Source organism: Branchiostoma floridae, chromosome 12 (assembly GCF_000003815.2).
Source record: "Branchiostoma floridae strain S238N-H82 chromosome 12, Bfl_VNyyK, whole genome shotgun sequence".
Lineage (NCBI taxonomy): Eukaryota > Metazoa > Chordata > Leptocardii > Amphioxiformes > Branchiostomatidae > Branchiostoma > Branchiostoma floridae.
In genome coordinates, this window is record NC_049990.1 from 9,638,180 (window position 1) to 9,666,092 (window position 27,913).

The 27,913-nt window shown below is 41.3% G+C and overlaps 2 protein-coding genes across 10 annotated transcripts; both read left to right on the plus strand.

Annotated features, from left to right (window-relative positions):
- The first annotated feature begins 1,404 nt into the window (after nucleotides 1-1,404).
- On the plus strand, nucleotides 1,405-7,092 carry LOC118428110 (myosin-VIIa-like). Its single transcript, XM_035838082.1, has 15 exons — nucleotides 1,405-2,155; nucleotides 2,371-2,635; nucleotides 2,935-2,996; nucleotides 3,143-3,202; nucleotides 3,397-3,492; nucleotides 3,724-3,829; nucleotides 4,005-4,119; nucleotides 4,415-4,495; nucleotides 4,762-4,859; nucleotides 5,132-5,259; nucleotides 5,461-5,527; nucleotides 5,692-5,808; nucleotides 6,001-6,084; nucleotides 6,520-6,630; nucleotides 6,807-7,092. Exons 1-15 carry the CDS (start codon nucleotides 2,094-2,096, stop codon nucleotides 6,891-6,893), a joined length of 1,539 nt encoding a protein of 512 aa, XP_035693975.1. The 5' UTR covers nucleotides 1,405-2,093; the 3' UTR covers nucleotides 6,894-7,092.
- Nucleotides 7,093-9,454: 2,362 nt separating this feature from the next.
- On the plus strand, nucleotides 9,455-27,287 carry LOC118426908 (angiomotin-like protein 1). Of its 9 annotated transcripts, XM_035836507.1 has the most exons (12): nucleotides 9,455-9,575; nucleotides 10,231-10,281; nucleotides 12,990-13,163; nucleotides 18,326-19,338; nucleotides 19,691-19,835; nucleotides 20,258-20,377; nucleotides 22,187-22,332; nucleotides 22,941-23,090; nucleotides 23,525-23,724; nucleotides 24,477-24,572; nucleotides 24,954-25,303; nucleotides 25,539-27,287. In XM_035836507.1, exons 1-12 carry the CDS (start codon nucleotides 9,557-9,559, stop codon nucleotides 25,679-25,681), a joined length of 2,607 nt encoding a protein of 868 aa, XP_035692400.1. In that variant the 5' UTR covers nucleotides 9,455-9,556; the 3' UTR covers nucleotides 25,682-27,287. The 9 variants fall into 9 exon arrangements, with proteins under 9 accessions (XP_035692400.1, XP_035692402.1, XP_035692406.1 ...); XM_035836509.1 differs by lacking the exons at nucleotides 9,455-9,575; nucleotides 10,231-10,281 and adding an exon at nucleotides 11,330-11,511; XM_035836513.1 differs by lacking the exons at nucleotides 9,455-9,575; nucleotides 10,231-10,281 and adding an exon at nucleotides 11,609-11,763.
- Nucleotides 27,288-27,913: the final 626 nt, after the last annotated feature.

Here is a 27,913-nt window from a genome sequence, read left to right on the forward strand (position 1 = left end):
TTATTAAAACCTCCTTGGTTTGATACACCAAAGGATGTATGAATTGTAACGGAATTTTCTCACTCCGTACTTAGCGCATAACAGCGCTGACTTGCCTGTTTAGGCCATACCAATTTAATTTGTTGGTTCTCGGATTTTTTCATGAAAAATATGAAGCGACAGGGCGAAAAAAAAAAAAAAAAACTTCTCTGATGGCAAAGCCATTGCTGAATCTGGCCATGGGGGCTCTCGTATCATACTCACTGAGACACTAACGGTACAGTAAGTGCTACCGGTACATACATTGCTATTTTCGTATGTTATTTTCACGATAATTGATTTTATTGATTTCTTTAACGAATTGTACTAAAATATTAGAATTATGGTTATTGATAAAAGGTGACATTGTAATTATGAATTTTATATGTACCATCCTGGTTTGATTCAATTGGAAACAACAGTCTGAAAATGCAGTCTTCATTTTTGTCTTTTATTCATGGTGGTCAAAAACCAAGTGTCCATCTTACAGTAACCAAGGAGGTTATATGTGAATATAACCTCTTTGCAGTAACCAAGCCTTTTTCAACCTCCTTGCAGTAACTGAAACTTATCAACAAACCCCAAGGGGAACTCAAAATAATTTAATATTTGCTCTGCTTGACAAGAATTCCCAGTCTTATACTGCAACTCTGTGCTACCTACTTTGTCAAAATTCTACTCTTTAAAAGTCAAAAACCCCTGTGAACTTACTACTAATTACTAGTACTTTGGGTATATATGAACAAGCCCCAATTTGGCCAAGGGAACTCATATTTTTCTGTTGGCTAAATACTTCGAAATAATTTTTGGTTTGTCCATCAAATATCAAGGAAATTATATTTCATCAAACCCACCTGCACATCGTTTGGGCCCTCGATGCATATCTGTAATTATGTGACAGAAGAAGAAGAAGACATGTTTTCATAAATAAATAAAATTTTTGTCTGTTGGCCAAGAAGTTTCTTCTGACTTCTGTCCCCGGTTAAAAACTGTACACACCACAAAAAATGTGGCTTTCCTGGATCCACAGACATGGTATTTTCTTCTCCTGCTACTGCACTACCTTCTACTACACTTCTTTAAGCTCCAATTCTACTCTATTTGTACTCAAAATTATCCGACTCCGGTACTCCTTCCCCTTCTATTTTTCTGGTGGCGCCATTTTGATTTTAAGACTGATGCTTCTCATTGGCTAATCTCCGTCACATGATCACTTAGGTCACAACTTCAAAGAGAGACACCTATCGACTTATTGAAAAACTGCAGCCTTCAGATAGCCTGGGTAGAAAAAAAATTTTATTTTTTTTTTGGTTTTGCGATTTTTTGAAGCGGCGATTCCGAGAACCAACGAATTAAATTGGTGTGGCCTTAGGATGAAAAGGCAGCCGGTGTTCCTGCAGTGCTCACCAAAGAGCAGAAAAGATCGGCTTGGCACTACCATCTGTCACCATGGAAAGTGTTCTACGGTAAACAGAAGGATCGTATTGGCAGTGATTTCGCGTGTAAGAAGGAGTGCTACAGAACACTCCGCGTACCCATTATTTCCTAAGGTGCACTGATACAAATGATAACCATTGTTTTTGAGGGTGTCGGTGGGTAGTTCATTATGAGGTATTCGTGCCACGTATACGGTATAGTCCTTGCTTATGGATTGAATAAAAACACTTGATGATTTGATATTTGTGTTATGACTGAAAATGTGTACTCTTTGTCATACTCCGAGTAACGAGTAACATCGGAATTTCGGCAAAGGCTCGTCAACGCAAGTCGATATTATGAAGACAACTTTTATCCTTTCTTGTGTTCAGCAAATGAAACCAAGTCTCCGGTCAAATCGTATTTGTCCTACGCCCCACGTGCCCGTTAGAAGCGCATATTTCACACTACCGTAGGGTCACCTAGGTAACCCTCACTCCACGGGACTTCTTACTCCCGCTCACAAAACAAGATCGTTTGGTGAAGAGAGTGCCGGAGAGAGGAAACTCTGAGACATTTAGGTAAATAAGAGGAAGGGAGCGCTGTTGAGGGTAATTTTTCGTGTCAAAGGGAGTCAGCATTTCTGGGGAGAGTTGAGGATGTCCATGTCGCCATTTTGTGATGTGACAACGTGGGAGGAGTTTAGCTACGACCACTTCAGGTACGGTAGACAGCGGGTACAGTCTGTATTTGTGCAGAAAATCGTTTAAAAACAGCATATCTTTCCCTTTTTTCGCCATTTGTTTGCAACACAGCAGTAATGATACGTCACTGCAACACGTCGTATTACTGTTTTAAAAACTAACTGAACCAGAAGGCCAGATAAAGTGCTAAATTATTATTGGATATCGTTTGTCATGTCCGTCAATCATTCAGAGATCCGGACCCAACCATTCATGAGGAGGGGCGAACTGGCTGCTGCACAACTGGAGGGACAAAAAAGGAGCAGGAGATTTGGAGCTACTCCAGCAAACCCCTCGGTAAAGCCCTGCTGCGGTCCGTGGCTGCGGACAGACAGACGTGTCAGCATGCCGTCACCATGTTCACGGACATTCTCGTCTACACCGCCAGGAAATCCCTGAGGGATGTGGCCGGAGACACTCGACTAGTGGAACATATCTTTAGACAAGCTATGAAACGGGTTCGGATGTATCTTACATCTATGTCATAGCTAGCATATTCTGCAAGGTTAGGTTGCAAACTGGAGCTCGAATAAGATGGATTATAGGCTAGTCCCAACCTAAAGCCAGTTTGGGTTGGAAAGTGGTCGGGACAAAGTTTTGGGAAAGTCCCAAATGTGTGACAGGGGCTTTTATGAATTGGTTTTTACACCTGTCAGCTAAGAGAATCTCCTTCCTCCTTCAATTTTTTCTGTAATATTTTTTATGGTGGACCTTTAGAAATATAGTAAAACTGTAACGTTACATCTTTTAACCACAGGAATGTCTCCAAGATGAACTGTACTGCCAACTCGTCAAGCAGCTAATAAACAATAAAAAGCGGTGAGTATGCATATCATTACTTATAATACATGTGCGATGATATGAATGCTATGCTTGATACCCAACCATGGATGTAGAATAGAGGCAGTCTGTACTCTGTAACACAAAACAAAAATTGTTTCCGACAAAACTATCCCCACCTGCAGTTCTAATGAAGACCGCTGCTGGGAGCTGCTGTGGTTGTGTGCTGGTTGCTTCCCTTGCAGGTTGGTATCACACACTTTATCATGTAACAAGTATCATACAAAGATCGAATACCTTGTTGTCATTATAACGTTGATTATCATAAAGGCCTTCATTATATTGATGTCATGATCTAAACATGCGTAATCGTTTAATTACTTCGAGTAAGAAGAAACATTGTCAAACTGTAGTTCATGAGTGATACCTGTGACCACAGCCAACCACTGAGATTCCACGTGACGTCATTCCTACTCCACAAACGGCGCTCGCCTTTGGCACGTGACTGTCTCCTCAGGTTAGAGAGGACCGTGCAGTAAGTACCCCCCCCCCCCAAGAAAAATTGCTATTAAAGAAGTTATAGCATTTCTGTAAAAACTCCATCTTCATGTTTCTTTTTTAAATAAACTACTATGTGATCAACAATCATTTTGCAAATCTGCTGTAACGTTAACTAGCTAACGTTATATTTTGACTTTTATCTGCGTGTTTTTCTATGTATTTATGGCTGTAAGGGCATATTGATTTCCCAGTTTCTCTATTTCAGACTGGGCTGCCGACGCTCCCCTCCCCACCCTCTTGAACTGCACACAGTACAGAAGAAAAGTGGAGCACTGGGACAAACGGTCGTCTTACCGGACAAGTCTAGAGTGGTAATTTGTTTCTTTTACCATCCTCCTACGCACGGTCCCCAACGGCGCTAGCTGAATGTCTTTTACTAGTAGTCTAGAGAGTACTGTGGTCAATGAAATTTGAAGGAGATAAAGAAAATGAAAAATAAGAACGCAACAGTTTTGGCTTCCACCTAGCACCTTATGTGTATTGCAGGAGATTGCGGTGGAATCTTCCAGCCGTGCGGGTGACATGTGTCTTGACGTCGCCAATAAGCTTGGTCTGAAGACGACTAGCGGAATTAGTCTGTACTACAGGGTGGCAGACAAAGGTGAGTCTGAGTAGTATTTAGCCTCCGTCGCGGACTTTGAGCGAGGTAGCTTTTAGTTTTCCCGGCCTCAAGTCTTACATACTTCGCTGTATGGTGTAAGTATGCCATAATCTATCATATGCAGCGTTATAATCTATCATATGCAGCGTTATACATCTAATTTTGTTCGTGTTTTTTTTCTGTTGCGTTAAGCTGGATGCTAAATATTCACTTAAAGAGGGTCCACAATGATATAGATAGATTCATTGGCAAACTTAACCTTGTATGTATGTGTGTATCTGTTCCTACTGTACAGCGGTCAGCATCCCGCATGGTGACTACTACTTTGACTTCCTCTGTAGCATCAGGCCTCTCGCGGAATGGCTCAGCTCAGAAGGTGCATTCTTTTCTGTCTATTTGAAGTTTCAGATAAGACTATTGTTATGTATTCCGATGTAACATTAAATTACTAGCACTGGAAAGCATCGAATTACCCAGCACGAAGCCCTACATGAATAGCGCACAAGGAGCGCTACTTATAACTAAATCTAGCTTCCAGTTTGGATCTGTCCCTGTCCTTGGTGCTGAAGCGCCCTCTAGCGGACCACATTAGAAAACTTGAACTGGTGACACGTGATCTAGCAGTATCACTCTGTCCGACAGAATGCGCCAAGTACGACCTGTTGTTCCGGAGAAAAGTGTGGACGGACGTTAGGGTCGGGGAGGACCCCAAGGCAGACTTGCGCCTGCATTTCTTTCAGGTTCGTCTACAGTTTTCACTGCGCTCGCTCGAAGTTCTAACTAGAACAGGTACTTAACAGCTGTACAGATTGATTTCTTTGTTGTATTACATGTAGATACATGTACAAGTCGATATTTTCATCCGTTTCATCCATGATTCCAAAAATATTTATCAGAATTTATTCGGCTCTTCACATCTGAAAGTTCGCAATACATTGTATTTTTGAACGGTTTGTGAAATTCCGTCCAACATCGCATGAGGACGCTATTACCACAATTTGCCTTATACCAGGAGTTGGAGTCGTTTCTGAGTGGTCACCACAAGTGCAGTAAGAGCGAAGCTGTCCAACTGGCGGCGTACCTATACAGGGTCAGGTTCGGGCAGACTGGGTTTGAACTTCACGACGACAAGAAAACTGCGTACGTCCTGATTAAATCATGCATCACGATATCGAGATGGCTTTGCAGTTTCTGAATAAAAATGTATAAATGTTTCAAATTGCTTAGTTTTCTTCCATCATAGATTGCATAAATGAAACTAATAACCACTTTCAGCATATTTCTGTCACTTATATGGTGTTAATGAGACGTTTTCATGTGGTGATTGTTATCGCTTTTAAGGGAGGTGCTAAAAGATCTCATTCCACAAGACCTACTGCAGATCGAGCCCCCAGACCACTGGAAACAGGTGAGGGCGATAGCTGCTTTTTTCTGAAGTTGTGTCGAAGTTGTGTTTATAGATAGTCTCATTCTTGTGAACAATCATGATCCATAATAACGTTTATCAAGGTTTATTCCTTTTTAAGGACACAAACTTTCTCTTTGACATTTCTGATTTTGTATATACTTCAGGACATCGTCACGACGTTTAACCGTCACGCCGGACTGAACAGGGACGACGCCAAGTTGGCGTTCCTCAGACACGTCAGCACGTGGCCCACTTTCGGATCCGCCTTCTTTCACATTGAGGTACTTGTAACGTGTCTTCAAGCACATGTATGGCTTTGGATTTTTTTTGGTAATAGACGTCTTTGAACGAACAAGAAGAACTCGTTTAAATATCCACGATGTACAATTTCATTTTGAATGTACCATCACGACAGATTTGCGTAAGCTAAGCGGCCATCGTAGGGTGTTTTTGTTTGTTTCTTGTGCGTGCAGAGGCATGACAATCGCAAGTACCCAGAAAAACTCATGGCTGCCGTCAACAGAAGGGGACTCGTGCTTATGGACCAGAACAGTAAGGTAAAGTGTAATGCCCGTCACAAGACGGCAGTGTGAAATAAACTAGCAACGCACTGTTGTGAACTTTACTCCTGACACATGGCTGGAGTAATAGAATATAGACCGATCTTGACTGTCCATCACAGATAACGATGGCATCAACAGCGATTCAACGCTTTTATTTGGGATTTCTACGTTTTGATAAGCGACGAACAAGAAAGAAAGGGGGGAGGGAGAGAGAGAGGGGGAGAGAGAGATTAAGAGAGAGAAAGAGAGAGATTGAGAGAGAGAGAGAGAGAGAGTGAGAGAGAGAGAGAGAGAGAGAGAGAGAGAGTCCCAGAAAGAGGGGTGGGGCTATTGGATATTGGATCGGTCCATTGTAGGTTAGGCTCTTTCAAGTTGCCTGTACAGTTTCTGAATCTTAAAACGGCATTGTACGTTTTTTTTTATATGTAGAACACCATCGTCAGTTTGGCCCTGGACGATGTGGAGACGACCGGCGACACCAGACACCTGTGGGTCACGGGAAACGGTCTGGAGAGCACCTGGCAGCTCACAACATCGGCGGTAGGCGGCGTTCGTGATTCATCTACTGTCCTCTCCCTTCCTCTTCCACTTTCTCTCTCTCTCTCTGAGTCTCTCTCTCTCTCTCTACTTCTATCTCCTTTATCAACATTTTTGTCATTAATGGATGGCATATATGAAGTTTTGATGTACAATTTTCTTTTCTTCTCACCATACAGGCAGCTCAGATCGACGATCTAGTGAAAGCCTATCAAGGCATTCGTGAAACAGACTCTGCTCCGGCCAACAGAAGCGTCCTGGTGTAAACAAAAAATAGATAAAAAAGTAAGCGCAAAGCTACAGGACACTATTTTTTGGTCATCCGCTCGCAGAGAAGAGAATTGCATCAAACAAGTTCCAACAAGTTACATTTTATTTGTAATCGGCATTTGTCATTTGCATTTCACGTTAATTCAGTACTGTTGTGTTGTAATCCTAACTTCGCCGGGCCAGTGACACTGTGTTGTTGTCAACTTTGTATACGGCTTTAGGCAGTTTCGCAAGCGAAATAATATACATACTTACAGCACCCTACGGGCAAAATAAACTCTCTTTCCTCCAATGTACTTTGATACTCTTATGTCTGTGTATGTCTTTCTAGTTGAGTAGGCTAAAGTAAGACGTTACTTGACAAACACCCTGTATACTTCCCCTGCAACAGTAACGGGCGGTCCCGAATTATAGACCTCCCTCTCTCATTCGTGGGTTATCCCCGAAGAATGTTTGACGTTCTGACACGTCAGTGCGAAGCCTGCGTCATGTCCTGTCTCGGGGCAGACATCGGCAAACATCGGTAAACATCGGCAAACATCGCGTATGTTTGTCAGGACAGCACGCTGCAGGTGCAGGCCTGGGAACGGGAACACGGGTCAAAGGGCACCGTTGGCTCGCCTTTGAAGTGAACTGTTGATATTATGTTTTCCCTCAAGCATATCGTTCTTCTTCACTTCATTTTCTTCCTCTGAGTCTCAAACACAATACTAGGTAGCACAAATCACCAAATGCGCAAGGAGACAAATCGAATTATTGCAATCTTTATGTAGATTTAATTTAGCCTTATATTATATAATATAATAAAGACGATATTTTCAGATGAGTGCATAGATGATACCAGCAGGCAGCAGCAATAAAAAGCAAGGTTTGTCATTATTGCTATATTGATTATCAACTAAGATAGTCTATATGGGATACAATGTATATAAATTTCTTCCATAGCTACAATGGATTATAGGGAGTTTTACGTTTAAGTGTTACAATTCATACTCACAAACTATAAATAATAATGTGATCACTATGTAGTGAGAGGGACATTGACTTTGATAGCAGCAAAAAATAACTGCTATCAAAAAGATGCTCACGAGCAAATCAAGGAACGGCATCTGCTCTCTCAAAATGTTTTACTGACAGAAAAAGCATGTTTGTCAATAGTTCTGACATTTAAGTCTCCTTGTGCAGTATTTCCCTACTCTCCAAGCAGAGGCTTAGCCTGAGTATCATCCGTATTCTACCGGGGCTCCTTACACTCGCTACCCCTAAAAAATACTACACTGTACTAGTATGTTTTTAGGGAAGTGAGTGTAAAGAGCCCCGGTAGAAATACGATGGTACCCAGGCTAGCAGAGGCTAGTCTACGGCTTAGTTTGCGACATCCTCTTAGATATTTTTGCCAGGATTTCTAGTTCTCTTTTGTTTCAGTAGGTGCAAAGAGAAATCTGAGAAAAAAAGAAAGCCTGACAAAGGCCAAAGACTAGCAGGGGCTAGTCTTTGCTTGAACTCGGAGTAGTACTATTACTACTATTTCCTGTCGGACTTTGTCGGCGACACACAGAAACAATCTAACCCTCCAAATGATTACCAGCATATCTCAAAGTCAAGCGTTCTTCACTCTCTTTTCCAATTTTGTTGTGACACAAATCTAAACCTTTTAACCACCTCAACTCTAAAAGCTCTACCGTTTACATACGTTTGCCTCTCATATCTTTTCACCTATTGCGCCCCTCATACCGTACGTGACCTTGTAGCTAGTGGAAGGTCGTTACTTGACCTTGAAGGGGACACCTGTCCTGTCGTCGCGATGTCCTAGGTTAACAAGACCACGCGAGGAATGCTTGCTACGTGCCCCAACAGTCTGGTCTCAATCAAGCGGGGAGTGAATTCCAATTCGGCTGTGTACCCCTGCCAAGCCAGACATCTGTTCCAAACTTTCATCAAACGTATGATGTAGATGTGCGAAGGAGTGAAGGCACCTGGTATTGTAAATTTCCTCGACAATACTTTGTTCTTGTATCACCTAATTGTTTATGTCCAATATTGAATTTAACTCACTAGCCTTCCTGACCCATTCTGCGTGCAATTTAAAGTTGAAACGGTGTTCCTACCTAGGACGACTTTAATCTCTTAATTTCATACCCCCTCCCATCCTTGACGTAATACGACCAATTCCTTTTGACCTTTACGTCCGACCTTGGTGTTAAAACCGCGTGGGATCATGACAAGGAATGCGCGGCCCGTCTCCTTAAATATTGACCTGACATTCCAGCTCTGTGTCTACAAGGTGGCCGGCGGTATTAAATGTCGCAGTCGGTTTATCGGAAGACGAACAGGAGTAGAGTAAAAACTGGCGCTCTTCCAATTAACTCTTTCCCCTCATTCCTTTATCTTCTAAACTCAAGAGAGGCACACACAACTTCTTTCGGTCTGAACGCTTTCGGTCTTCGACGTTCGCGTGCTGCTTTTATTGCCACGTACGTGTGAACCGATGCCGATACTTGTTTGCTGTCTCTATACAAAACCAAGAGCACGCTGGGACTCGTGCAGGATCGGTTATTTCATTTCCCCTCGCCAGAGGAGAGAAAAGTTGTGCGGACTTTACGGCCTCTGGTCGTCAAGCAGGGTGACGGCATTTAGCGGGAACTTCGGGCAAGGACTGATGCGGCAGGTCGCTGAAGGTATGCTGAGGGGAAAAAGCTTCATAAGCTATGCATAGGTCAGGGTTATGCTGATAGGGGTGTTTAAACTGGAGATGATAGACATTGAAGGTAGCTTCACTCGCTCTCACTACAGCCACGCTTCGTTTTATATATATGAACTTCTAGTGCACCGCCTGATTGATCAGTGAGAAATTGTTCAACACAATTGTTCAACTTTGAAATGTGTGAGCGTAGTTCTTTTTATAAGGCTAGACGAACAGATTTTACGGTTTGATAGTCAGATTGAAGGAAAGAATCAACGCCAAGGAGCTTGAGGGAAAAAAAACGGTGATATTTTGCACGTGTTGCCAACGGGTCGGCTATACCCAGCTCGGCACTACTCTCCAAGCAGAGGTTCGGCTCCGACTGATTTTTGACATTTTAAGACGTTTTCGTTTGTCGAGCTTTCTATTCTGTCTACCAGCCGTGGAAAATGTTACAAAATAGAAAGCACGACAAAGAAAGCATAAAAAGCTTGAAGGGTAGCTTGGCTCCACGGTTGCCTGTCTTGCCATGTGCTTGACTTTTTTCCGCATAACGGGTACATGCAAGTAAATGGCGTTGTTTCATGCTGCAATGTACTGTGGAAAATTTGTGAATGTTTTCATTAAATTTGTTCTTATTACATGTGCAGATCAAACTGTGTCTTGGGACACCCTTGTAGAGATGGATGAAGACATACTTGGTAAGACTTTTCGTTGTAAAATAGTTGTCATCCGTGAATGTGCAGTGTAGTATAGGCATTTACCTGCAATTTGTCTCGATACTGCAAGATGTCGCTTCTTACATTTGCCTTTTCTCTGCGAGCTCGCATGATTCTTGACGTAATCTTTCTCGCCATCAAAAGAACTATTTGTGACTAACAATTAAGGAAGAATCCTACGTCTGCCGTCTGTAACTTGTTGATTCTCGATTGCCTCCGCGAATTTCGTGATTTTTTTATTGTGAAAAATATGTCTTCTCTTTGCACATTTAAACACCCACTATCAAGTTGATAGTTTGTGAATATTCCAAGAAACTTTTGAAGTTGACGATTTCGTGTGAGTAAATGGACCCCCTCCCCCGCGACAGTTCTTCATTTCTTCATTAGTTCTGAGAAGTGACAGTTCTGTCACCAGAGGTTCCGTGAGGGCTTCCGGAAAACGATCATTAGCCATTCGCCGGAAAATTACGTTCGGCCTTGGCGCTAAACACCCAAGGGCAATAACCAAATAGCTTTTGTCTATTCGTCTGTACTTCGATAATATGATATCATCATTTGTCCTTTGCTATATTTGCTTGTCCTCTTGGTTTGATAAAGAGATATACCTTTTTAGTAAAGTTTGATAAAGTTATAAATTGGCTGCGGATTCAGTATCTTGAACTTTGCCAGATCTAAGACAAGAAAGGAAAAAAAAAGAAGGAAAGGAATGTTTAAGCTGTTTAAGTTTTGTATGCGGTTCAAAATCTAGAGATTGGTAATCTTAAAATGGAAGTAAAAGAATTTTTGCTAAAAAGTGAAAGGCACTTTAATTGTGTCCTTTGTATATAATAAACTTGTTGCTTTATATTTCTCAAGAGTGGTTTTGCGTCTGGTTCGACCGTTTTTAGGGCATTTGTTTCACATCATGTGATTAATTGTAATAGTTTGTTGAATCATGTATAGAACGTCGCTAACAACGAATATCCAAATTATTGCTATCATATCTCGAGTCGCCATCACCCCCCTGTCAGGCCGTGCGCGTGGCTCCGCCCAGATCGGCGGCGGCTCCTTTGATCTTCTCCGCAGCATAAACTGTGCGCATTCCGTGCATTCCGGACCGACTCGCTGTTTTGTTCGGGGCTACCTGCCCAGTTCCCCCGCTCTCCTCACAGGCACGCACACGTACAGCCCAGCCGCCATTTTTCTGGACTTTCGCCACCGTTTCTTCCCCCGGTAAGACAGTTCCTATCCCTTCCGCCGCACGTGTTGTGTTGGTATTGTTGAAACGGACTCGTTCAAAGCCTGTTTAATTTCGATGTCAACTGTAGGTTACAAAAACACGCCGAGCCGTGGCTTTGTTTGGGCCACAGCCGGGGGTCTACCCTGACCTGGTGTCGCGATCAAACTCAGGCCAGCTTCCGGCAGGATTTCAACGTTTTCCTGTGGAATTTAGATCTGAAGGAGGTGGGGTAGGGAAAGAGCTAGGTCAGTCTGGTGCCATGACTTTTGGAAGCGCCACATTCCTTGAAAATTGGCTCACTTCCTTCTGTAGTCCGCGCGAGGAATGTGGGTTCTCTCTTCTCGCCAGGACCAGGTGCGATCTTTCCCCGCGTGTTAGCCCAGAAACTCGGCAAAGTCAACATTTTCCCACATCGTAAACATCCAGAGTAAGCCCCAGTACTGTCAGATACAAGTTCACAAGGAGTACACGAGGCAAACTGTGAGATTTTAGACGTGCTTTCGTCAAGTATGCTTTGTTGAGTGGTGTATCTAAGGGGGAGGGGGGCACAGTAAGAAATTTGTGTACAAAAGGCGGAAGTGTTTCGAGATAAGACGGTCGTTGGAGGATCTTGTGGTTATTGTTGTGTCTTTCTAGACAGTCCTTTGTCTTGCGATCGTGCCTGGGCTACGCAACGCGTTGTAGTAATGTTTTGACGTGATTTTTGTTTCTTTTGATCGTGAAAATTGAACGGAAACCACCAATTCTTTTGTCTCTTTGTCCTGTCATTGTATGGTGATTAACCATGATTACATAATCTAACCAAGGATGTTATAAATATTATAACCATAGTTCCTGCATGCATTCTTTTGTGTATTTAGTTCAATGCTTCAGTTTTTATAGAAACTACTGTATCGTTTTTATAGTAAATAAACATTCTGTCTTTGTGAACTGTAGCAGGTAGTTTTTCCTTTGTCCTCATAACAAAGTCAAAATATACTGGATTGTCTGAAATAAATTTGTTCTGTTGAATACTTATAGCCTGCTCTAATATTTCAATAGCTACATGTATAACGTTCATGTTTTGTTCCAGAGCAGAAATTATATATTATATTAGAGGAAAGCACGCGCTTTCAAATGATGTAACGTTACACAAATAAAAATTCATTTTCAGTAACAAGATGACATGTATCACAATGACTTTCATAATAATAATAATAATCATCTGGTGTATTTTGCCAGCCAGTAGGTACCCAAAGTATGAGTAATGAGGCCGTTTTACGTCCCTCCCGGAAGACGATTTCGTGGAAAACTTCGTGAGGCTACAGCAATCCGGACGTCCTTGGTTGGTCCCCCATCCAAGCACTATCCGGACCGCGCGTTGCTTAACTTCCGAGATCGAGGGATCGGGTGTACCAACGCGCCACGCGGCCAACATGAAATTTTGAGAATAACTGACCAATTTAACTAAGAGGTGTTGATTTTATTCCAGATGAGTTGGGGATCACAAACAAGGAGGACAGAGCGAACATACTAGCGCTCGTGTCGGAGCTGTGCATCCGAGAAGACATTCCAGGGGGGGACGCTAAGGAAGGGGAATCCGCCGCATTACCCACAATTCAAGAAGACGTAAAGTACCCGCCAGTATCTGATTGGGATGCAAGAGGTATGTATCCATTTTTTTAATGTATTTATTTGAATACATGCATACTATGAAATAAACTACAAGAGTGAAGACCATCATTCTAGTTGTACAGGCCTGCAGCTGCCTTCTTTCTTGAAGACAGTTTTCAGCATGTGTGTGTGGCCCAGTGGTTAGTGACCCAGCTACAAAACCAAGTGGCCTAGAGTTTGAATCCCATCCTTTTATGATGACTTCAATTTCAGTTGTTGCTAGTGAATTGCTTGTTTCAGGAAGACATTTTGTGCCATTTGAAATTGAACAGTTTAAGTAAATACAGGGTTGTAGTGTTCATTAGGATAATGTATGTCTTGTATAATGGCTTGAATAGCAGGTCTTAAATGTTCTTATAAAACAAAATAACCATGGAGTATTAACTATTATGCAGTGATGAAAAGTCTGCAGTATGCTTTAAATCTGAAATATATCTGTCCTATGTAGTAGTATTGTAGTAGTAGTAGAACTTAGAATTAATAGTGTGGTACTAGTAACCATTATTTGATTTCTTTGTGAGGAAACTTCAAGATTCACTCATTTCTTTATCTAGACAATTAACTAAACAGTATAATTCAACTTGTCAAAGCTTTGTTTTATTCAATTATTGTCACTTAGATCTACTGATCCAGTTGTTAAAAAACATGAGCTTGCTTCCCTCGACGTTACAGTAGTTGTTGTCTAAAGTCAAGGTGGTCTTTAAATTTAAAGATGGCGACTTCTACCCAGCATGCAACTCTACCTTGACAGACAAGTTTTGTTCAGCAATGACATCATCTCAATTCCGCACTGATTACTGCCATCAAAGATCAGACTTGTTTTCATGCTTTTTTCTTTGCCCTGGGGAAATTCGAGTGGTGCAATTTTTGCGGTATGTATATTACTACAGGTGGTTAGTTATCACAATACGTTTCTGTCACTCTAAAAAATTTGACTCAATTTTAAGATAAGAAATGTCAAGGCATCTTTTATGATTGTGTAGCCATTTGTGATAATGTATCAGACAAAGGTTGTGGTATTCATAAAAACTGTGATATCCCAGATTGCCTATCAGGACAATCTAGCTTTTCTGCATGGCTGGAATATTTTTGGTGTGACGACTGATTGTGATTTGTCATTTCGATGATAAATCATCTGTCTTTGCTCAATCAAACGTGTTGATATCACTTGACCGACGAGTTCTATCTCACGTCCCATGTCGTTTTCCGGTTGACATCGCAGCGGGGATCTGGCCTACGCGCTCTTTGTCATACAGGGCGAGAAGAAACGTCGACCATGATATATCCGTGCTGGCGGGCATCGGAAAAACCTCAGGTGAAAACTTGTTGTGCTTGTTGTTGTTATCAAAACAGATAGACTCCCGTCCTTGAATCTAGGGCTTACTTTACTGTGAGGACTGAGTGAGTGGTGCAATGTTTGTTGAGGATCTTAAAGGAATGGATCTAGGTGTCTCTGTCCTATTTCTTGGAAGATTTGGGGATTGTCTTAGCCGGGTTAATGCCCTCTTGTTGTTTTGGTGGGCCAGCCTGGCTGGTCAGCCCAGGCCTGGCTCACGTCATTTGCATGTGTCGTTGTCATGCTCTAATTGTGGTAAGAATGAGGACGGCGCCTGTCGCAAAGTGTTGGGAAACTTGTTTGTGCCAGAGGGTGGAATGTCGAGAACAATTCTCTGAAAGTTTTTCTAGTGGGGCTTGTGCTGTTCTGATTGGAATAATTGGGAAAACAAGCTGCCACTGCATGTTAGAGAGAGTAAAAATTATTTTCGAAAATGGTGTTACAGAAAATCTTGAACGTATGATTTAAGATACAATCCAACCTGTACAAGTGTTACATCATAAGGACAACCTGGCATATCGTTGATATGTGACCACTTTTTGGCGGTCCCTTTATTATTATTATAGGTAATTTTTTTCCCTTTGACACAAATTTTAGAATCTTGTCTATACTGACCAGATTTTGTCAGTCCTGAGTAGCTTTGTGGGCAGGTTTGACCGTTGGTAATAATAGAGAGTATGTCTATTACAAAACATTTAACTTTCACATAATAACAGTTGTTTACGAGTGATCTTTTAGTTTTTGTGTCAAAACAGAGATGAATAGACAGAAGTGTTCACTCACTTTTCATTGTTTTTTTAAATACTATAATGGTATGACTTCCAATTAAAAAATTGGCCAGAGTAGTAACTGTTTCATCATTGATGGGGAATATGTCTTTTGATATTTGATCTGGAGAAGCGGGTGCCACTGGTATGGCAGGACTATGTCTGTTGTGTGTAGCATTTGGATGCCTCGAATGCTCGGCCAAGGGAAGTATGAGAGGGATGTGTATCGTCCATATGCAGACAGAGGCGTGGGAATGGACCACGAGAAGTATTTTCTTAGAAAAGGGATCGTACTATTCTTATCTGAATGCCATGGATAGTTCTCATTTGTTTGTGCTGCAACTATTTTATTTTGATGTGTTTGTGAAGACAAAACATGTAGCTGTCACCTGAGGTTTACCAACAGCGTTGTAGTTTTTTGTTGGTAATTGGTGGAAAATGATGTTGTCAGGACAAAGAGTTAAATCTATGAGCTCTGATAACAACACTAAACCCCCAGCAAATGCCAGGGATATTTGTATTGGTCACCAGATGAGAAGGAGAGATGGGTGAAATGCTTGGGCCGAGAGATGTGGCACTTGTTAATGTATACCGTTACTGTAGTAGAGATTTTTCAGGACCGAGGGGAGGGGGGCTGTGTGTGTGTTTTTTCCCGTCTGTGGAGAAGTTGTCGCTTCTCAAACAGTGGTTGTTTCGTCAGCGAGGTGCCAAGCGAATTTGAGACTGTTAACACGTTCAGTACACAGCATTCCTCGGAAGTGGCCAGGCATGTTTGCAAACAAGAGCGCGCACATGTCGACTTCTTATTACGCGAAAAAACGTCCCTAGAAGCATAAAGGAGGGCTGTATTGTCTGCCGCGCTGCGTGGATGTGTGTTTTGAGAAGCGCTTTTACAGGCGTCGTACCGTGTGGCATGTATCAAAGGGAGGAGCATTCCTCCAGCTATTTGTTGTCAGGACGAGAAATGCCACCCGGAATTTAGCGTGAATTCTCGGTGTCGTGACCTGGGACGTGAATCTGGGGTGCAACGTCCCCGATGCCTTTGGGACAATGTTTGTCCATTCCTCCTCTGTTTATCCCCAAACATGTGCCACATAACTCGAACGTATACAATACTTTGCCATATTTAGGGAGGGAAGTCACAAATAAAAAAAACACCATGAAGGCATTTGCACGCATGCAGCGTGTTAAAACTGGCTTCATGAGAATTAGCTCTACGGATGTACGAAGTGGAATTTTTAAGCTGTTGTTTCTTTCAACATGAGCTTGGAGATTTGTGTTTGGACTATTTAAATGGGAGGAACCTGTTCTTGTAAGTATGAAGGTAGTTGACAGTTCACTGCGCAGTAATGAGGTGGATATGATTTGTTGTATTGTTTGTGTGCAGGCTGACACGTAGTGATCATGAAGGTCATTTTCCCATCGTTGTCTGTTCGAAGAAAAGGTGTACTACCTCTGCATTTACCTTCGTGTGTGTCTTTAATAGCTTGGCCATGAGGTATTATGATGCAGAGATTTTGATTAAAAGAACCTTGTATCAATCAAAACAATAGGTACAAACCAATTGATAGTACATACATGTATACTATTAATAGCCTTCTTCCAAAATATGTTGTTTTCTAATGTTACAACAACTACTAATCCTGACACAACAATGTTGTCTTATTCATTTCTAGTCTAATTTAGATAATTGTTAAGTCCTTTTAACTTTGCCATTCCAGTCTTGATGACTAATGTAAGGTTTTCTTTTCTAGCTCAAGGTGTCACTTTCTTTCTATTTACTTGCGGCATTCCCCGCACTTTCTCCCAATGACTTTCCAAGCCCTGGGTTGTATTACAGTAGAAAGTGCAATAGTATACCTTAACAGCGGCATGTTAGAAGAAAGGGGAACATACGCACGACCTTTGTTGGATGGTACGTTCCGTCGGAAATGCTTCATGCATGTTGTCATGATACCGGACGATCCCGTGACAGACTTGTCGTCTTTTAGCAAGGCTGACATGTTTTTCTGACTCCTGGATGCAAATTCCAAAATGCCACATATTTTCCAACTGCAGTCACCCCTAGTAAGGGGATAGATATCTATAGAACAGATGTTGAGGCCACAGTTTAACAACAGGCCTGCCGCACTGTCACAACGATAAGGATGCAGTAAAATACTTGTCATTTCAAAGTTTATGTTAAAGTAAGATATCCCCATAACTTCTACAGTTCATCAGAAACAAAAACATGGTTTAAAGTTCTAACAACTAGATTTTGCTACAAACTAATAAGTGTCTTTCAAAATTTCAAGTGACTTGTAGATCATTATATTTCACTTATTTAATTGTTATTTATAGGTAGTCAATTGTAATGGTAGGAATTTAGTATTACAGATAAATTGTATTAAAGTTTTAGAAGCTTTCATTGCATCATATGTGTAGATGATACATGTATACTGGAATTTGAATGTTCATTGGTCTTTTTTTTTTATCAAAGTTGAAAATGGTCCTAGATATAACATCAGCTTATTTCAAAAGTACTGGTTAGACTATGTAATGTAGGTGTTACTGCTTTCCCTGTGGTAGTGGTTAGTTGGGTGAGGATAGTGATATGCCAAGAAGGCCATGCATCCTCGCTTGGGGAGACAGAGAGCTGCAGGTTTGTATGGAATGTCCCCCGGGTCCCGGGCCTTTACTAAAATACTGTGGCAGATATGCAGGCCTGTATTGTAGCTATAGCACTGCTACCACTTGTATCGTGGAGCTGTTCATGTAGCTGGACAAGTTACAAGTGTGGATTCTTAGAAAGGCTGTATTCTGAATTTGTAATGTTTTTTTTTCAGGATGAATGTTGCTGTTTAAGTAGAATTAATTTTGGAAATTTCTCTACAGTAAGTCCCCTGAAGTTGAAAAATGTGGCGATGCAAGTCATGATTTGTCCTTCAATAATCAAACCTTATTTGTTCCATTTGGATACAAGAATGTGTCCTTGAGACAGTTGCGTAATGGATGTTGTTGTTTGTGTAGTGACGTCATTATAATATTGTTGTTTTGTTTGTGTTGGTGTAGGTTCCAACTGTTGCGAGAAAGGTCACTACAACCTGAGCAAGTATCCATACCTGTCTGAGGACAGCGGAATGAAACCGCACCACTACGCACAGCAGCAACACTGGGGTTACCAACAGGGCGGGGCGCCTCTCGGTTACCATGGCGCTGTGACGCAGCCTGACTCCGGGTACTCGACGTCGGTTGAGAATCTGTCCATCGAAGACAAAAGGACACTGCAGGAGCAACGTCGGCAAGAGCCGCAGGGACAGGAGCAGAGATTGGACGTCACATCGGAGTCCAGGAGCAAGGAACGCCTGCCAACGTACGAAGAAGCGAAAAAGCAGCTCGAGGCACAGAAACAACCGAGAGACGCGAGCCCCGTTATTCCAGAGACGAGCTGCATCGCGAGTAGACAGGTGACGCAGCAGACCAGCGCGTTTTACGTCACAGGGAGCACGAACGTTTCGAGACCGGAGAAACAACAGACATTGAGTTCCAGTTCTTGGCCAAGTGGAGCCTGCGCCAAGCCCTCGTTAAGCGAACGCATCCGGGACTTGACCACGGAAGAGGAAGGGGAAGAATTTGGAAGAATGCTGCGACAAAAGCTGCTTGCTGAGAGGCCGCCGCGGAGGAAAGACAAAGACGGCTGGCAAGTCACAGATTTGGACTCTACCGACATTCCAGATAAAAGGCGGTCGAAAGAGATTTGTCCCCAGAGACCGCCACCTCCGAGAAGTTACAGCCCACCCCCCTACAACCCCGCCCCCAGCCAGGACTATGTACAACAACAACAACAGCAACAACAAACAACAATGTCACAACAACAAACAGCAAGGTCAGCACCACCGCCACAACAGCAAATTAGCCACCATCTTGGGAACCCCAAGAAGAGTGTTCGTAGTAAAGAGGAAGACGTGGACTATAAGGTGGTTGCGTACAAGATGCAGCAGATGGTTCAGGTGTTGTCAGACGAGAACAAGGCACTGAGAGAAGAACTGGAGGTGTATTACAAGAGAGTAGAAAAACTGCAGAAGGTGGGCACATTTTTTGGATTGGGAGAAAATCCTCCAAACCTTGGCTCCCTCTTGTAATGTGATGTGGTAATTTGGTTTTAATTTAGTGACACCTAACTAATATACTGGTAGTTATTGTTTCCTGGCAATGTAGGAAATGATGGTTAAGTTAAACTTTCCAAAACATGAAGGCTTTGAATCTCAAAACTATCATCTTAACCCATAGCCTTCTTCAGCATATCTGCTTTAGGCCGCACAATTTTCTAATCAATGAGTCTTTATTTAACTGTCAGTAGAGTACAAGATATGTGTACAACTGAATAATGATGATTTGTGTACTTACGATGACATTTTTTGTTTGTTTTTTGACCAGTTTGAGATGGAGATCAAGAGAATAACGGACGCCCATGACAGACTGGTCCAGTCCACCAGTAAGAGAGAAGAGTTGGAAGGTCAGATGAGGACAAAACTCAACACTGAGATTAAAAGACTACAGGACACCAACAGAACACTCAGAGGTATGGAAATATATTTTATTAATATATTGTTACATTCTTGTAGCTTATTTCTCTGGTGTTACCTGTATCAAAAGGAATCACAGACTTATTCCATTTCATGTTAGAAATTAATATACAGGAAATTGTGTTCATTTGTAAACTTATTGTCCATTAAGAAAGAAAATGGCATGATTTATAGTAATGAATTAATGTTACTAAACAATACTTCATGCGCATAATTGGCACTAATGGTGTAATTGACAAAGGATATCATGCCTACTAAGCATAGATGGCATCTTTAGGTGATTTCTGCTTCGAAACTTATGTTTTGATTGCTTCTCGAGCACCATTCATGATGACAAATATTGAAGCCTGTAAAAGTTAATTAGTTAGGAGCAAATCTCATGTAATGTTGGAATAATTTTGATGTTTTCCCCCAATAGAACAACTTGAGGAGTCCTGTCATCAGCTCGCCCAAAGGCAGGCCAGTGCAGAAGAAGATGCCAACTTGAGAAAAGAACTGAGCAGAAAAGAGACCTTAGTACAACAACTCATAGCTCAAAGTAAGTACCAACCCGGCACTGCCTCTGAGGAATGTTAAAACTCTCTAAAACTTGACAACAAAGTTTTTGGTTCACTTCTCAGCTTTGTCACAGGAGAGGTTGCTGTTATCCATTTTTTGGCAACAAGGAGAGGAAAGGAGATTATTTTAGCGCCTGTCAAAAGCCTTTGAGAAATCAGGTGTGGAACTTAAGCCAGGTATGGCCTTTCTCTGCTGGGAGAAGTGAAGTGGCAGGGTAACCCGATCCTAATGGCCCTCCTAGGCTTTCTGTCCACTTCTCGGCTCCGGAATGTGACCTTGGGCGCACACATCAACTGACCCACAAAATGGCCGCCTTTCATCAGGGTAGTGAACCCAACATTTCTGCCCCGCAGTCAACCGTGTTTGTTTGGACAAATAGTCGTTCTTAATTTTCTGTTGCATTTATTGCTGACAGGTACAAATTATGGACATTACTTAAGTTTTGAACTAAAACAAACAAACAAAATACTTAAGTTTGTGAAGTGACATTAACTGCCAAGCAAACATAAAATAAACTAGATTGGCAAGCATAATGACATTGAGGTATTATAATCATCTCAGCCATGGTAACCAATAGGCCTGTTTTGAAATTAAAGTAGGTCTTTGTTGATCGAAGTACATCCGTAATGTTCTTCTCTTCCTCTAATTAAAGCTGGAATGTTTATGACTGACGTGTGAAACTAACGTTCTTGTCGTTGCTGTGGTGTATTGGGTAAGAGGAGTATTTGACAAGTGCCCTCTACCGAGCCAATCAACATTCCTCACATAATTGTTGATTAATTCAGCGTTGGATCCATAGAGACGAAACAGCTGTGACGGCATGGTGAAAGTCAACATTTGCTTGGAAAATACCCGCAGGCTCTCTTCTGTAGTGGGTTTTTAGGTCAATTTGAATCTTTATTTGGAGAGGATTTTACTGCAAATCGAATTGTAACCTCTTTTTTGGCGAAAAGATAAAAGAAAGTTTTGCACAAGAGTTCCCCGAAAAGTAAAAATAGCTTGTTTTTTTTACCCCTTTGAATTCTATGACACTGATCATGTATCCCAGGATGGAAGTCGCAAAAGATTTTACCCCCCCCCCTCCACTGCGTACCAAAATTGAGCCAATTTACACTCTTTTTTGTTAATTGTTATTTTTGTATGGGCAAGATAATGGGAGTTCCGTGTCTTTCTTATGTCATAGAAGAAGTAATTGTGGCAAGAACTTCAAGAAGTCGTGATCTGTTTACATTAATATTGTCTTTACCAGTTGCGTTAAATGGTTGTGTTAGACATATTTGTTTTTCCTTAATTGGCCAACAGGTTTTGTAAAGAGGTCATAACGGTGGTTATATGTGCTTAAGGTAAATGTGGACTCTGAGGTAGAATTAGTTTTCTTTGTGTTGGGTGGAAAAAGAGTAAACAAAACTTTGAATTCTCTCAAACAAAGGACACTTAAAATTTGCCATCATTGCCATCAAATTTCAGTAACTACATGTGCAATTATACATGAACAATATTCATGTTACTATATGTATAGAAAGAACATATATTATATGTTGCACTAATACAAACGTATTATTCCAAAGTATACTCCTGTACAATACAAGCAAATCCAGTACCAAGTTGCAATTTAAGGCTTTCAGCATGCGAGCCTTGAAATTCGGAAAATAGCTTTTAGATTACAAGTAACTTATGTTCAATGGATCATGTCTCTTTGCTAGCACCAAACTTGTCAGGTCTGTACAAGGTGGCAGCGGGTGAAGTCTGTGGTTTTATCCGCATTCCTAACATTGCCGCTCTCTCGCAGACAAAGACCAGATGGGGATGAAGGCCAGACTGGAAATGGAACTGACGGCGACCAACGCAACGTTAAACGACCAACGATCGCACATCGAGATCCTGGACAAGGCTCTCTCCAACGCGCAGGCCAATGTGTTGAGATTAGATGAAGAGGTGAGGTCCCCAAGTTATCATTTTCATTCCAACTACAAATATGAGTGTAAACGAGCCTGAGTAAGTGGTTATAGACACAACAAAATGTTATTTAATGCTGATAACTAGTTACCACACAAAGTGCTAGTTATCAGGGAATTTGTTTGTGGACAAGGCCTCGGTCAGCAGGGAGTTACATATCATGGGAGAGGAATTTGGGTACTATTTTCAATGGACTCTGGGTGAGCAGATACAGAACAGATTCCAGGAATACTTGATGCCCTCCAGCCATTGTTTATCAGTCTGTATCAAATATCTTACTATATTTGACATGTCTAAAATACCTTTCTGGCTAAAGCTTAACATGAAACAAATGTTTTGCCAGCATTGTGGTAAAGGAAAGTATTTTCAGTTTGGTGTTGCGCATATTTGAAATTCTGTGACAAATGCAATACTGGGACAACTAGTCATTGCTTAGAGGGCTTTCAAAGTAAATATCACGTAGTAAAATCACTTTGTGTGTTTCAAGATGAACCTAGCCTTTAATTTTACACCTATGTGAATCAAAATGTTGCCTTAAAAACAAGGATTATTTTAGACATTAACACCTGCCGTTTTTTAAAATCTAGTGTCGGAAGAAGCAGATCTACGCTGACAGAGTGGATAAGTTGCAGAGAGCGCTGACGGCACTACAGGCTGCATGCGAAAAGAGAGAAGTGCTGGAAAAGAGATTACGAGCCAGATACGAACAAGAGCTGGAAACGCTACGAGCCCAACAGGTAACATTGGTCTCTATTGTGACATATTTCATCAGTTAGGAAGAGGGAAAAATGTTGAATTGTGAAGAAATATAGTCATTATGATAACAAGGAACCAGTGTTGATCTTTGGAAATAAATGTTTTAATTCTTAATAGATTTTGCTAACTACTCGTGGAAATGCTTTGGCTTAGGAAATATAAAGATTTTTCAAGAATCTTTGGCACTTAGATATACAAGTTTGTATTGCAATGCCCCTAGCATATGCATTTCAAACTGCAGACTACAGGCATGTACATTCTTCTTAAAAGATGGCAGGGACTAACGAAACTGAGAAAAAAGCACTGCCATATTTTTGGTATATGAGTTTTGTGTAGTTGTTGATGCATGTTGATGCATGATGGACGTCAAGTTATCCATAACTTGTGAACTAAGAGCCGTTCTGTCGTACCACAGGGTGCCCAGGCGGCGCAGAATGCTGACGAGGGCGTTTCGGAGTTGGACGGACCAAACAACAGCCACGTTCTGATGGACCTTCTGAAGGAGAAGGAGGAGCGGATCCTGGCGCTGGAGGCGGAGAACATGAAGTGGCAGCAGAAGTACCTGGAGCAGAGCGCGCTGCAGCAGTGTGAGGTCGCCGCCGCTCCCGTCACCAAGTACGTGGATTAAATACTGTACATGCACTTAAGTTAGCGAGGATTTACTTTCGTGGGAAAGCGGGAAAGAGGGCTGTTCGCGGTGGTTTTAAGTTTGCGGCAGCACCATTGACTGCAATCTCATACTGTAATCTATGGTAAAATGTTTGCGGTGGTTTCAAGTTCGCGATGAAGTGGATACCGCAAAAAACACAAACATAAAACCGCCGCAAACATTTCTGCATTTACAGTACTTAGTCTTGTACTTGAGGCTGCACCAGTATTGAGCAGAGATAAAAACAGAGATTTTGTATTCAGTTGGTTTTGTTTGTTTGTCTTAGTGTGTGTCCACAGTAATGTGGATATTGTAGAGTGGCAGCCTGCCAGGCAGAAATGGTGTACCGGTTACGTTAAGGTCACATTTCCAAACTGGGTCGTTGGCATGGTTTGTGTATATTTCTAAGTATGCATTTTTATTTTTCGTCTCCTAAAACAGCCCCAGTTTTGAAATTTGACCTGATCATATTAGGATACTAAATTCTTTGAGAATTTGGAAGTCAGTGGTTTGGCTTTGGTCCAATGTTATAGAGATATTGTATTTAGCTGGTGTGTTTGTTGGGGTCACACTTACGCCAGGTTGTTAGGGTTTTAGAGCTTGTTTTTCTTGTTTCTTTGACTGAATGAAATGAAACAGTTGTTGCAGAATGATACCATGCAAGTTTGACTCATAAAGACCTCTCTAACCCTGCCATTTTGTTCCCCCTTCCCTCCAGAGAGAGACTCCACATTGAAGAACCAGAAAGCAGTGAAGTTAAAGCAGTTCCGAGAGTGACATATGATCTACCAAGGCCGACAACCGTAGAAGCAAGGTCCGTTTCATTCTACACTTCTTAGACAGCCAGAAGTGACATTGTTTCAATCAGCAGTATTCATACTAGTTCTAGATATTATGTGTCATATTTCTTATTGATGTTGATCAATTATAGATTGGATTAAAGATTTATTTACTAGTATTTTCTTCTACCAGGGTAAGATTCCATCAGTGACTAGCACTGCTTTTCAGGGAGGCTCTCGGTCCACATACATACAATACAATATTTACAGAGCACAACATATCGTCCAACACCAAAAATATGACCTTACTCATGTCCATATCCGTGTTAAGTCGTTAAGTGTTGGAGGTCAGAGGTCACACAATTCTGGTCACACAAGATGCAATTGTTGATCAAGTCTTCACTCTCTCCCCTCAGGCTGAAAACGCTGAACATCGAGATGGCCCAGAAAGACGCCATGATCAGGGTCCTCCAGCAACAGTCGCAGGAGAAGGACACCACGATCTCCGCGCTGGAGCACGCTCTCCATCCGACCAGCCCGCAGCTTGCCGAGCAGCACCGCGGAATGGAAACCCTCAGCCCTGCCAGAATACCCACCATCAACAGGCCTGTGTCCGCCACTCAGCTTAACATCACGTCCGGCAGTATGGGAGATCTGCAGCAGACGAGGATATCCAGTTCCACCGGTGACATCGTCCCAAAGAAGTCTCAGTCTGCCACAAGTTTGAACAGCATGACCAGTATCGGATCAGCACAGGATCATTCAGGTGATAAATTCATTTCAATTTTTTTCTTCGGGTATCTTAAGTTTTCGTTCTTCAAACTTACGGGCAAAGTTTTGTAATTTTGTAATTTATCTTTGGTGTGTTGTTAGTAATTGATACTTTGTTCATATCTTGATGATTTACAAGATGGTGTGTCTACAGGGTTAGAGATTACAATTTTCGTGCCAACACGCAACAACATTCCATACTGACACTGCCATCCTATTTGTATTCACAGATTCCTCCTCAGAAGCTTCCAGATCCGACAGCAGTAAGAGAAGCAAAGACGAGCGGCTGAGAGAACTGAATCGGCAGATAGCAGAACAGGATTCTATCATCCGCCGACTACAGTCAGAGGCTGCCCATATTTGGAAATCATAGCCTGGCTACTTGACTTCTAACAGGCTGGCAAACTCACTGGGCCAAGACAGGGAAAGGTGTTTGCCAAGTAGAGGCAGTACAGCACTCCATTTTGTTAGGAGACGTCAACTGATCCTTCGAAATGTCAGCTGTCACAGAGGAAGGTGGAAAAAACTTTTCATGGTCCATTCCATTTCAAAAGTTGACGGGTGATATTGTTTTTATTTTATTGAAAGAGATGGGTCCTTAGGATGATTTTCATACAGGGGGACTAATGGTGACAACCCCTACTTTTGAAATGGAATAGCCCTTACATCATCTTTTGAAGAAGTTTGAATCGGTAGGGTGTCAGTGAAATTTTGACGCTTCTTTTGTGAAGTGGCACATGAGAAAAGTTATTGATTATTTCCATTGTGTTTTAGAATCATTCCCTTGTAGATCCAAGGAAATTCCACTCTTGTGCAGTATGAAATCCATTAAAATAGCTGCAAGTATACTTATTAATCAACGTGTAATATTATTTTGTAAATAACTGTGATATTCTACTTTTGTGCAAGACACAAATCAGCTGTCCCCTTGTTTTCTTTCTGTATTCTTTATTTAATTTTTCAACATAAAGGATTATATACAACCAGATGTACCACTGCTGGATTGTAAAGCTAATATTTTTTGATTTACCTATGTGTAGAATTACAGGGGAAATGTTGGGTATCTTTGTGTAAGAGGGTTAGAAAAGGTGGGAAATAACTTGAAATCCTGTATTGCCTTACTAAACTGTAACCAATGCCCATATAAACCATCCATTTAGTGCTGCACCTTTATGTGTGTGTGATGAATTATGAAAATGATTTTTGCTTTTAAGTATGAGACACACACACTTATTTCTGTTAGAAATTATATTAGCGAAGACAACAGTTTTTCTTTGTCAGCCTAATATTAGCTTTCTTGTTTTAGCCCGTTGTATTATTTCAGATTGGCAGGCCAATATCTATCTTGGGCAAAATAAGGTACTCGCGAATAAATTTTCATTTGTATTGAGAATTCTTCAGGCAACATTTCTCCCACATCTTATCTTACATTCACATTGTACTCATGTCAAGCATTTTTGATATCCAGTTATTAACTTAAAAAGACAACACAGTACATGTACTTGTGTATATGTAGGGAATTCTGCAATTGTAATATTTTGGTAGGCAATACTTCCTGTAAACATGTTTCTTATGATAACTAAATTTATACATGTATCATCCTACATATCACTGAGACACAGAAAAATGTTAAAAGTCAAAATATGTATGTCTTGTCTACACCATGAAGGAGGTATTTTTTATCATTTGTACTTTATTTTGTAGATCTGTCACTATACGAGTAGTATGTTAAAATGGAAGCCAGTTGATACTGGAAGTATGACTAGTGTAAATGGAGTCATGAATGATTTGAAGAATGGGCAGATAAAGTTAAGTGGAGAAAATGTTTTGAAGAAATGTATCTAGAGGACAATTTTGGGGTAAAGTTGAGAGGTCGTTCTTGATGAAGAGAGAAGATGAGTTGTAGAAGAGTGGTCTATTTTTATTTGTCGGTTGTACATATTCAAGTCAGAATAAAAAATGGTGACAAGGAGAGAGAACCTCTGTGTTGCTTGTCATGATTGCATCTTGACCCCTTTCTGATTGTGGAGAGTGAAAGGGAAAGGCAGGCTTGATGGGGTGCTTTTTGAAAAAAAAATGCTTATGATCTTTTTTTCTGGTTGTATCTAGTTCTGATTGTAACGATTTGTTGTAAGCTGCCACCATAGTTTTAGCAACCTTTATGGCGGATGCTTGCATGAAACTGGGTACAATAAAAATTGATATAAGCAGAAAAAAAGACATACGGCCCACTTCATACTTGTCACGTTAACTGTAGTACTAGACATTATAGTCTACTACAGAAGTAGACTACAGTCTACAATGTGTAGTACTACAGTTCCAAGAAACAAGTGTTAGGTGCACCTAGGCCAATAAGCTAAGGGAGGTAAAAGCCTGTGCATTTGTAAAAGGCATGATTTGTCCTGAAAGAAGATGTGTTGATAATCCAGGATAGTTAGCTAATAATCTAATTGAAATAGGGATAAACAGTACAGTTACTCCTGAAGTTGTTGAGATACTACCGATATAGCAGGAATTATTATTCTTGCTTGGTTTGTGAGAACAAGAAGACACAATGATTCAGTTTTCAGCTTGTCTTTTTACTTGCTTGCATGTAAACCACATA